At 45.0% G+C, this 12,328-nt stretch overlaps 1 protein-coding gene across 1 annotated transcript in view; it reads right to left on the bottom strand.

Moving 5' to 3' along the window:
* Window positions 1-3,784, bottom strand: part of GABRG3 (gamma-aminobutyric acid type A receptor subunit gamma3) — a 526,844-nt gene extending 523,060 nt beyond the window's left edge. Inside the window, exon 1 of the mRNA XM_034757916.1 lies at window positions 3,435-3,784. Coding sequence (XP_034613807.1) covers window positions 3,435-3,487 — 53 coding nt within the window. The 5' untranslated portion in view covers window positions 3,488-3,784. The remainder of the gene's footprint in view (window positions 1-3,434) is intronic.
* Between the last annotated feature and the right edge of the window lie 8,544 nt (window positions 3,785-12,328).

The raw sequence follows: 12,328 nt of genomic DNA on the forward strand, positions 1-12,328 counted from the left end.
TCAGTGGTGGAACCTTGGGCCTGATTCTCCATAGCCTTCTACATTGCCTATGCCATTCTGATTGGGTGTAATTTTACACCCATTTTGCAAAGTGTGAAGAACAACACAAGGTGCAAAGCAGTGGCGAATCAGATGCATAGGCCATATCTACACTAGAGATTTCCCCAAACTAGAGCTATCTATAAAGCTGCATCAGTGCAAGCCCCATATATAGACAAGGCCATAAACTCTTAAACTTGCTTTCTCCCCTTCCTTCAGTACCAATTTGTTGATCTTCTGGGGCACATTGCAAGTCTTAACTCTTTGCTCAGGCTTTTTATGAAAGGATGAGTTGAGTTAGGCCTAGAATTTATTTGTATTTCTTCTTTGGTGGGTTCAGGAGTACTTTGGGAGGGGTGTGTATTATGACATTGGATTATTATTATTTTTATAATGCTTTTAAAAGTCTAGATTGTCTGTCTGTGATGGGCACCATGTATAAATAGAAAAATATCCACAATTATCATAGTGAATAAAGATTTTATTCAGGGGAACATTCTCTGAACCCTTCAAAGAATATACCATATGTGTAAAGGGTTGTGGTTTTTTGGGGGGGGTGGGGGAGATGCAGTTTTTCCCCTGCTCATATGAAGCCTATATAGAATTATTTCTAAATGGAGCCACTGGGAATTCTATGTGTGGAAGACTTGAAGGATGAAGCCTGAAAGATATATAACTAAATTGGGAGGGGGGGGAAGGGAAGCATTTTAAATAATGAAACTTTATTTTTTGGGGCACGAGCTATAACTTTCAGCTCCTCTTGCTCATTGGTATCACTCAATCTAAGATTTTTTTTCTTTGAGACTCCTGATAAGCCAAATATTTGTAATACAACATTTTCAGAATCATTCTCAATCATGCACTATTTTTAGATATGCATTTCTTGTGTTCAACAATTAATGATCTGCATTGTTGGACGAACTATGAATGAAAACCAGGCATTTGGACAAATTCTGACCTGCGCTGTATCCTTACAACCTGATTCCTTCAGTGGAGTTGCATGGGTGTAAATGAGGGCCGTGTTCATTCTAGCACGTTGATTTTGTATAGTGGTTCACAATTTAGATACTAGCTTCTTTAAACTCATAATCAACAATAATATAACACTTGCCAGATTTTTTTAAATCTTCTTCCTCCAGTAAATTGTTTCCCAGAAAGCTACATACTGGAGGTTTGTGTTTGCATCTAGATGCTTGATTGCAACTGGGGGTTGGGAGAGGTAACTAAAATATTCAGAGTAATGTACTAACTACAGTGATGTAAATATTTATTTTTACAGGCACTTTTATTACCTTTATTTATGTGCTTCTAACCCAATAGGCTCCTATAAGCATTTAGAATGCATTGTCATCACTAAACTGCTTAGTCCCCACTCCCAGGAGCTGACAACCATATTCCAAGACTTTTCAACAGCCACAGAGAAAGAGGGGCTGTTTTTTAGGTATGTTGTAAAATGGAAAGCAGGGCTGTCTCCCCTCCAAATCCTTATTATGTAACACTAGCTTTATTATTATTATGAGAGGGAAACAAAACCGTGGTGCACCCCCAAAAACACAACAGAGAAGGAAGCTTGAAATGCTGTAGGAAGGTGTTTTCTTTAACGGGGAAAAGTTGTCTGCAGCCTCAGTTTCTAAATCTTGCCATCTGCTCTGAAGAGCTGATATTTAATAAACAATGAGGTAACCATGGGCTTGTGGGGGATAGAGGAAAAAATGTGTCTGCGGGAAATGAGTACCAGATAGTGAGGTGAGCTGAGAAGGGGTCTGAGACGCACTCTCTCCCCAGGGTTTGGTTTACAAAGAAAAATCTGAATGTCCACGTAATCAGGAATTCAGCATTTCAGTTTGTGTGTGTGTGCGTGTGCGTGGGAAAGACAGCGAGCAAGTTAACTCTCAATATGTCTGCGCCTTTATACTTCAGTGTGCTGTGTTCAGGGGAGATGCCGCTGGCAGTATTCCCAGCAACTGTTCCATAGGAGACATAATGGTCTTACAGAAAGTTAGCCAGTGAGAAATACTGGGCTGGACTCTGGAGTTTAAACTAAGAGTATTCGCTGTGCAGATTGCACACCAGACCTGCCATGTAAATGACAGGGTATTTACCCCAGCTCTCCTCATTAGAGTTTCCTGAAGAGTTCTTCGTCAGTTTTTCTCCTCCTAGGTCTCAGTCTTTGGTTTCTGTTGTAAGAGATGGCCAATCACCTACGTTTTCAAGTGTTGCATTAAGTATTTTATATTAATAATAATCGGCCACTCCCAGGATCAAGCCCTTAGTGACAAACTCCCTCGTGGTTAAATGCCCTGAACTTTCCTTGAAAAGCCCGATTCTGCAACACTTGCTCACCTGAGTAACTCTTACTCCTGCAGTTCTCCACTTCATTTGAATGGCACTCAGGTGAACAAGGGGTGTTCCTATGAGGAAGAGATCAGCTCTCAACAGGCTAAGCAGGGGCATACTTACAAACTGCACAATCTCCGGATTGCCAGGATGACATATCCATAGTGATGTTTCCACGGGGGACTGTTGTGTGGTTATTAAGGTATTATCATAACCCCTTCATACTATTATCAACGGAAAACCTTCCCATGGATAACCTCAGAGGAGAAATTTAGGCAAAAAAATCGCATTGATCTTGCCGAAGAAATTACCAGCGCAAGAAATTCAGAAGACCTGTTTGCATCCGTTGCAGTGATAGAACTAGTGAAGCTTGCACTAGCCTTTTGGTTACTGGCTTGGTCGTTGTCTGAGTTACCTTCTCCTGGGCAGACCTTACCTGCTTCCAGCCAGAATATCCCATTCTTCCCTCGCCTGCTTTCCTTGGCTTTCTTGAATCCTTGAGGCAGGTACTTTGAAGACTAAACCCCTAATTGAATGATACTCCTGACCTAGCCACACGCTGCATAGTACATAAAAGACCCGCGCCATGTCTAGTAAGTGGGTACAGCTGCAGAGAGATCCCAGTTGGCAACCCTCGGGGCTCGGTTAATTCCATGACAAGCGAAGTAATGGGGAAACTTTTTGCAGAGCCAGGTGAAGCGGAGAGATTTTATCCAACTCCGTGGCAGAAGCCTAAGGATCTCAGTTTCTCGAGCCTTAAATTACAATCCGGAGCTCGGGAATAGTACAAAAACCCGTCCGAGATAACGGCTATTGACAGTGAATGGAGGGATGGGGGGGCTGATACCAACTAGCTAGTTTAGCTACACTACAGAGCAGGCAGAATACAAATATTGCAGAGGATAACGGGGGCAAGAGAAAGGGGCGGAATAGCCTCCTGTGTCTCTCGGACTAAGTATTTTCCCAACTCTGTGGGTGATATTCCGACATGAGCAACAAACATTACATGGAAGCACCTGGGAGGAAACACTGGAAGGGGCTGCACGGCGCAGACTTACCAGGCTTGAAACACTGCCAGGAGGAAGAAAAGCACCAGCAGCTTAGCTGACATGATCTGAGCAGGTACCAGGTGCAGCAGGATGGAGTAAATGTTGCCGGACGTTCACACGAAAAATAACGAGGCGATGGGATAGCGCTTGGATCCTCTCTCTCCTGGTGTATTCCCAGCTCTAGCCCGGGGGGGAGAATATCCCCCTTGCACTGCTCCAAAACCCCAAAGCCCAAGGAGACACTCCCAGCTCCCAGTGTAAAACCGGCTCCACGGGCGGGCAGGTGCTGGGAAGCTCCAGCGCTTCCCCTCGCTGGCAGTCACTGGGCTGGAATAAGGAAGCGGCCCCTCCTGCTTTTCAGGGGTGTATTAGCCAGGCACCTTCGGTGGGGAGCGGCGAGCGAGACCAGGCACCACCAGGACAGCAGGCGGGGTGGGGGGGGGGGGGAGTAGCGCACCAGCCCCCCAGTGGAAGCCACACTCAGCCCGGGCCCTGCCCTGCAGCCAGGCGCTCCAGCCCGAACGCCCTGAGCCCCTGGGTCCCTGTCCCTGACCAACAGGTACCAGTGGGGTTGTCCGAAAGGAGCAGAGTCTGCCAGAGAGCCCTTCCCCCACCCCCTGCTCTCCCGCTTCCGTAACGATGGACAGGGGGAGAAGGGAGAGGGAACTCCCTCCCGGTGCAGTTAAATGACAGCCAGCAGCAGGCTTGGTCTCTCCCCCAGAGCCCCGGCGTGGCTGCTGGTGCTGGGCTGGCAGCGTCCCCACCGAGAGGAGCCCATTCTATTCGGTTCGCTCCTGGCGAGGAGGAGACGAGTTTTTGACAACGGGCGAGGAGGGATCCAAGCCCAGCTTGGCGAGCCGTTGCTGTGGGTTTCCTTGGACGCGCGGGGAGGTCTCTAACAGTTGCAATAATTAGAAGGATAGAAACGAGCCTGAGGCGGGGAGGTTCAGATCCCCACAGGCACAACTTGAAGTGGAAGGGAGTGTGTGTGTGTGTCTGGTACAGGTACAGCCTGAATCTGCCCTCCTCTTTGAGACAATTCGGGGTACGGGCCAAAATAGGAACCCTTTGCTTTGCATAGTAATGCGGACACTTGTAACCCCCCCCCCCAGTCCAACCCGCACTTGGTAACTGTGGCCCCCGATGGGTTTCTATTTAGGACTGTGAACTGAGATCATTGATTTAGAGGGTGGTGGTGCATATTACAATAGGTGTACAGTAAAGAACCCAAGTCTCTGATATGTTTGCAATGGGTACGTCTAAATAATGTATTATCCACCATAGGAAATAAGTGTTGAGAAGCAAGTTTGACCCAAAGTGTTTTCAAGCCAACAAACAATAGCTTGGACCTGAACAGCCTGTGAACCTGAAGCTTGGACCTGAACACACTGTGATTAAAAAATATCGTGGACATAATTTTTGATTTACTACTTCAGGTCTGTGCACCTCTGAGGTATCAGACGAATAATACCCACGTTACTTTGGAAACAGAACAAAAGCAGTCAAAAGATTTGATTTACATTACACAAATATAGAAACAAGAAATTCTGATAAAAATACATTATATATTCATTTTGTTGTGAAAGTACATCAGGCATATTTTCTTCCTTTCCTGCCTCCAAGGCTTCTGAGTGATCATAAATGACATTAAATGAAAAAAAGAGTTATACATTAAATTGTAATCTTGTGCTCAGAATAACTTGTAATGTGAAGTCTAAAAAATAGTTACAGAGATAACTAGAAGGACTTACAAAAACAACAAGGAGTCTGGTGGCACCTTAAAGACTAACAGATTTATTTGGGCATAAGCTTTCGTGGGTAAAAACCTCACTTCTTCAGATGCATCTGATAGAAGGATTTATGTTCCCGGAGTTATTTATTATTGGAATGATACAGCTTAAAGGAAATCCACCGTGATCCGGGCACTTAACTTCCAATGATGCACATTTCTTGGAACCTATAGTTTCATTTGTCCTATTATACATTAGTTGTTATGTGTTGACTTTATCTAATTGCATTGAATGCAAATTATTATTAATTATTAATCATCTGTTATCAAATCTGTATCTCTCTCATATCGCCAGCAGGGGAATCCAGGCTAACAGTGAAACCTCCAGTTCGTTGTAATAAGAGGGATCAGAAGTTCAAAGGAAAGCTTTATTTTCATTTTCAGTGCTCTAAAATTCACCATACTGCCTATGTCATAGTGCAGGGGTTTGAAATGTTTATATCAATGAAGAGCCTCTTTTGCGATACTTTGCTGTGCTCATTTGAAAGGTTATCTGCAATTATCAACATGTTTTTTTCGGATAAATGACCATATTTCAGGTGTCTAAAACAGTTTAAGCTAGATGTATAAAGGTATGTTATTGAAGGAATTGATTTAGTACCTTTGCATAACTCATTGTTCCTGAACGGAACTATTGATATCTTAGGTCTCAGTGAAAGGTGGCTCTTCCTTCAACAATGTAGCATATGGTATATAATATACATGCATTTGTCTTCCCAATTGGAAAGTATATTAGCTAAATTTAAAGTTCATCTTAAACTCCCACCTTAACGTTCCTAGCGATTTGGGAAGAGAGGCAAGCGGGTTATATAAACAACGGTTTTACAAATACCAGCCACACTTTTGCCAGCTCTAAGGACATAAGGAAATTGCATCGTAGCAGACTGTCCGAGGACGGCTGCTAAAGCGGACACACTGCACCGGAGCTGGATACAACATTGTGTGCAATTATTCAGAGCAGTGAAATCGGGAAAAGTTGGCGCGAGACCTTGCTAGACTGGTGTCCCAGCTGGAATAGGACAGGCGGATGTTATATCATATGTGGCTGTCTGTCCGGGGATTTCCATTTGTGTTGGGGAGTTTCGCAAGTGGTGTTTGTGTGCGCATGAGCAGCCTCCGCTCGCTGTTATCCAGTCTCAGCGCCTATCCCCAAATTCAGCACCTGCGGCGTGGCCAGCTCCAGGGGAGCCGCAGCCGGTTAGTGGGCGCGGCATTTCGTGGGCGCGGCATTTCCTGGGCCGCCTCCTGTAGGTTTGTCCAGGTCTGCGAGTGGGGGGATGGGTAACTGTACAGCCACAGAAATGCCCGGAACACTAGGAGACGATCGATACTTGCAAGTCACACAGAGCTGCAGGGTCCCACTTCCAACGCGTGCTGAAGAGTTCGTCTTTGGGAGCAGCGGATACGGAAACCCAGACTGATTTCACTCTACCCCAGGGGCGAGGGAAATGTGTCCTAGAGCTAAGTGGCTCTCTCCTGCTCACAGGCAGGAGTGTAACATCATCCCGCTGCTTCTCCTTCTTCTGGTGACAAGGAAGAGCTGCTACTTGCACGATTCTTCCTTGGCTGCAGGAGCCTCTTGCGGCTGCTCTGAGAAATACTTCTTAGCAAACACTTGGAGAGGGGCTTTGCTTTCCTTTTCCAGCTGAGCTCACTAGTAGATTCTGCTAGGGGCGAGCCACGTGAAGCACCGGTTATAGGCGATTTGCAAGCAATCCCAGGGTAACGCCGGATCCTCCAGCAGCTGTCTGAAAGGCTGCGGTTTAATAGCAGGAGGCAAGTGCTCACCAGGAAAAAAAAGTGTGGGGAGACAGGTTTTTAAAATGAGCGGTAGATGGGGAGTTTTGGTAAGGAAGCCCGTCCTGCCAGCCGCCACAGACTGAAAGCGGTTTAGCTCTTAAAGCTGAAGTGCTGATCATCTCGTCCTCAGGGGGTCCCCTCTAGAAAAACCTGTAATCAAACAAAAGGTGGTTGCTTGGTCCATAATGCACAAGTATGTCAACGGCCCACTTCATCTTGAGTGGTCCCTTCGTTTAGTGGAAGTCGTTAGCACATCTTCTATTTGTTCCACCTTGTACTTCACTGTGACCCTTTCCCAGATCTGGAGAAGAGCTCTGTGTAGCTGGGAAGCTCTTCTCTTTCACCAGCAGAAGTTGGTCCAATAAAGATATTACCTCATTCACGTTGTCTCTCTAATAGCTCAAGGGGATTTAAATAGCTGGGCGTCACCACCAAACAATGATGGAACTGGCTCCTCTGTTTTCTTTCCAGTACAGCAGAGGCAGCAACTTTAATCTTATACAGAAGCGCCTCCGGTGTAATATACCTCCTATAGAAAAGGCTCCAGTGCCTGTTTCTGGGTGAAGCTTGTTCCTATAACTAGCTCAGGGCCTGATTCACCACTGCCTTGCTTCACTCCCATAACTCCATCAAAATCAATCCATGTACTGTCACCTAGAACTGGAGTTAAGCAGTCCCTTACTTCCCCCCTACCCTTTACAGCATACAAGCCAGCTAGCCTTGTCCACCTTCCCCATTCCCATCCTATTGTCTCTTCCATCCACTTCTCACGTTGTCCCAAACGAGATTCTAAACTCTTTGATGCAGAGACCCCTGTCTTCAAGCATAAGTACCCCTTAAAAGTTTTCTGGGCATAGCTATGGTGGTTATGGGCGTGATTTTTATCTACATAGCTATACCAGCCAAACCCCTAGTGTAAAAGCATAAAAGCACTTTTGCCTGTATAACTTGTTTTGTTCCCTGAACTAGAATAAGCTATCCAGGCAAACACATTTTTATGCTAGTATAATATGTCTACTCTAGGAGTGTTTTACTGGTTTATACCAGCAAAACCCTTCTAGTGCAGACAAGGCCTCCACAATACAGCACAATGGAACTCAGGTCCTGATAGTGGCCTCTGGGCATTGTTACTGCAATACAAATCATAACAGTGCTGCAAATCCTAGTACATTTCTTCTGTTGCATTGAAATACACATGCATGTGGATCATTTACTGTTCCATTGCAGCAGCCTCAATGGATGCTATCAAAGAAAGCAGAAACCCTTCTAGCACACCTGTCCAACTGTACAGTGGGGGGTCTACATTGAAGAAAAATCCCTTCCTGGTATTCACAAATTCTACCTTGCAACCTGAAGCAAGAGAACTGATTGCTGTTGTTAGGCAAGCAGATAGTGCTACAAGTGTTATACGTTATCATCAAATCAGCCAGCCCTTTACAAAACCCCTCTTGTGCTATTTAACTGAATGGCCTCCTGTGGTAATGAATTACAGAACTCAACTATAACTTCATAGTGCTGTATTACCCATCCTTCATTCTAAATCTTGTAAGCAAGAGTCCCCTTATTTCTGTAATAGAGAAAAAATAGACCTGATCCAACTGTGATCCTGCACCCCATATTCTTCTCAGTGATATGATATGAAATTATGATGTATTTTATGCAAGATAAGTCATGCGAGGTGTCATTGGAAAGGTTATGATTTGCTGAATATGATTATCCCATTTGTATGCATGTATCATTTTTGGATCTGAAGTTATGAATATTGACTATGTCTCTGCATTTCCAATGTAGTTACACCCGGGAACGCCACTAGACAAGATGCTTTCATTCTAGACAGTGGTTTGGAAACGGGCCATTAGGAAAACAATCGGCCTTAGGAGAAGCTTATCTCCCACCTGGGGAGCCTTCCTGAGAACGCTACAGACAGCCTGTGAGTAATGGCTGCTATGACTCTACAAAGACATGTGTTGTGACCACATGTCTCTAGATTCCATCTTGGAATGTCAGTGTTTTTCCACAGACAGGTCTGGGGAGCAAGCTCTGAAACAAAGGGTTCTCACCATATCTGTAAAAGCTATATAAGGTGGGGAGTGACATCATCTGGTTGTTGCCCTTGCTGTTGTCTTCATATGCAGCAGCTGGTCAAAGTGCCTGAATGTAACTGCAGCTGGGTGTGTCCCTAACTGTATCTATATTGGTGAAAATGCAGGCTAGAGAGGGCTTTGTAGCTTGTCACAGCAATACAGTGTAAAAGGGAGCCCAGGCTAGTGGGCTGGGGGGGGGGCTTAGTGGTACCCCAGTTCCAGGTGGCACCCCGGAGGGAACCCATCACATCAATACCAACCACAGTTTAAGGGAGTCTCTCTGTTGCTGTCAGTGGATTTTGGATCAGGACCAAAAGAAGGAAATGAGCATTTTACTCCACCATTTATAACATTAACTATCTCAGTCTAGTTCTTGTTTGTCCTTTTGTACTGATATCCTCTTCCTCGTGCATTTAAATACACCATTTGCCTTCTCTGGACCTATTCCAGCTTTGCTATATTAAAGTGACATGACCATTATTAAAAACAACACCCCAACAAAAGGACATACTATTGTTTTATTTAATGGCATAGTATTTATATGTTCTTGTGATAAATGAAGTGGGGGAGGTAGCTTACTTTTATGGATACCCAGCCAGGCAGTAGCTATAAAATCCCTCTTAGTAGCTGTTCTCTAATTGCTCTACCTGTAAAGGGTTAAAAAGTCTCACTGTGATGCATAGGTAAAAGGAAGTGAGTGGGCGCCTGGCCTAAAGAGCCAATGGAACTTTTTAAAAAGCAACAGAGGGTCCTGTGGCACCTTTGAGACTAACAGAAGTACTGGGAGCATAAGCTTTCGTGGGTAAGAACCTCACTTCTTCAGATGCAAATGGAACTTTTTAAAATTGAAAAAAGACTCCCCTATTGTCTGTCTGTCTGTCTGTTGTTCTCCCGGGGAGATGTGAAGAGGACAGCAGCTATGCTGTAAGAGCTTGGGCCAGTTATGAAAGATCATCAGGATCATACCTAGAAACTATTCATTTAAAACCCCAGATATGTAAGTAGATCAAGAAATGTCTAGGAAGACACAATTAGGTTTATCGCTTTTATTTCGTTATGGCTTGTGGATTCCTCTGTGCTAAACCCAGGTGCTTTTGTTTTGCTTGTAACCTTTAAGCTGGATCTCAAGAAATCTATTCTTGGTGCTTAATTCTTGTAATTGCTCTTTTAAAATCTAGCAGTAGCCTGAGTTCCCAGATGTATTTTATTTCTTTTTTTTTTAGTTAATAAAATTTGCCTTTTTTAAGAACAGAATTGGATTTTTGTGTCTTAAGAGGTTTGTGCACATGTTGTTTAATTAGCTGATGGCAACAGCTGATTTCCCTTTTTTTTTCTTCTCAGCTCTTCCCCGGAGGGGGGTGAAAGGGCTTGAGGATACCCCACAGGAAGGAATTCCCAAATGCACCTTCCTGGGTTCTCAAAGCGGTTCTGCACTTGGGTGGTGGCAACATCTACCCATCCAAGGTCAGAGAAAAGCTGTAACCTTGGGAGTTTAATACAGCCTGGAGTGGCCAGTATTAATTTTTAGAATCCTTGTGGGCCCCCACCTTCTGCACTCGAAGTGCCAGAGTGGGGAATCAGCCTTGACAGTTCTATATAATAAATTATATCTATTTTGTAATTTATCTTTAACTGCTGTTTCACACAGCGCAGAGATCTTTTACTGAGCTACCAATAAAGACGCCAAATCTTTTATCTCGGCTAATGAGGCCAAGTCTAAATATGATACATTCCCTCCCCAAAAGCCTGTTGCTATAGCATCTCAGCACCTCACAATCTTTTAATGTCTTTACTCAGAGCACCCCTGCAAGGGAAGGGTGTGGTGTTATCCCCATTTCACAGGCGGGAACCTGAGACACAAAGAGACTTGTCCAGAGATCATAGAGCAGTGGTCCCCAAACTTTTCAGGGTCACTTCCACCCTTACTCCTGTTCTCCCGCCGGAGCTGGGGCTGGGAGTCCCAGGGGGGAAGTGGACAGGGGTAAAGGGATGAGGCTGAGGCTGGGGCTGCAGCTGGGGGCAGATCTGGAGCCAGGGCCAGGAATGGAGCCATGACCAGGGGCTGAGGCTGGGGGTGAGTCTGGGGACAGAGCTGGGAATGGAGCCACAGCCAGGGGATGGGGCCGGACTTGAGGTGGGGCTAGGGCTGGGATCAGGGCCTGGCTGTGGGCAGAGCTGCAGCTGGGCTTCGCTCAGGGGTCGCAACTGGAGGTGGGGCCGAAGCAGAGCTGGGGGTGGAGTGGAGCTGGGTGGAGCTCCCGCACCACCCCTGTGGGGGTGGCCCAGGTCCTGTCGTGCCCCCCCCAAACATTCCCCGTGTCCTCCCTAGGGAGGTGCACCCCTCAGATGAGGATCTCTGTCATAGAGGAAGTCTGGGGAAGATGAAGTAACAGAACCTTGCTCTCCTGAGCCCCAGGCTAGTGTTCTAACCACTGGACCATCCTTCCACCACAGCCCATCAACATATATGAAAAGTTCGAGCTTTTTTTTCCAAGGTGTATTATTTTAAAGTTTCCTAGGTGTAAATTTCATCTGTTATCGTTCTGTCCAATATGCCCAAATCCATGTGGAGGTTCTTGCAATTCTTCAAACTTCCACCTGACTGAAACAAATGACTTAGCAGCACCCATAAACTTTCCTAATTTTCTTTCAGTCACTAATAGATTAAACACCACTGTGGGCAGTCCCTGTTAATTTCTCTTTCCCCTACGGTGTGGTTATTAATTGGTTTTGTCCTTGTACGTATTCTTTTTTTAATGCACAAGATTTTGTCCTCAGATCCCAAGATATTTCCTCCCTCACTCCCACCAATATTCTAATATTAAACACTTCCTACCTTTCTCTGGAGGCAAATCCTCTCTAAAGCATAGAGGGGGTAGTGGAATGCAGTTCACACCCACCCACCCATATATTTTACACATCAACCAAACTCTTAGAAACTTTATGCTAAAAAGAAACCAGACAAAGGGCTCAGTCCTGCAAACACTTGATCACTTGAGCAACTATACACATGTGATTAGTTCCATCTAAGTAAAGGTGACTATTCATCTAAGGAAATGTACTCAGAAAGGTAGGTATTTGCGCTGAGTTTAAGCATGAGAACCAAAAAGTGTAAGTGATCGTTCAAGAGTAATTGTAAGCAGCCCGAGCAAGGATAATTTAAAAATAATCATCTTTCACCAAAGTATCAAACTGGGCCTCTTTTTATAATGTAAGAAATAACACAGCAA

Source organism: Trachemys scripta, chromosome 1 (genome assembly GCF_013100865.1).
Source record: "Trachemys scripta elegans isolate TJP31775 chromosome 1, CAS_Tse_1.0, whole genome shotgun sequence".
In the NCBI taxonomy this organism is placed as follows: Eukaryota; Metazoa; Chordata; order Testudines; family Emydidae; genus Trachemys; species Trachemys scripta.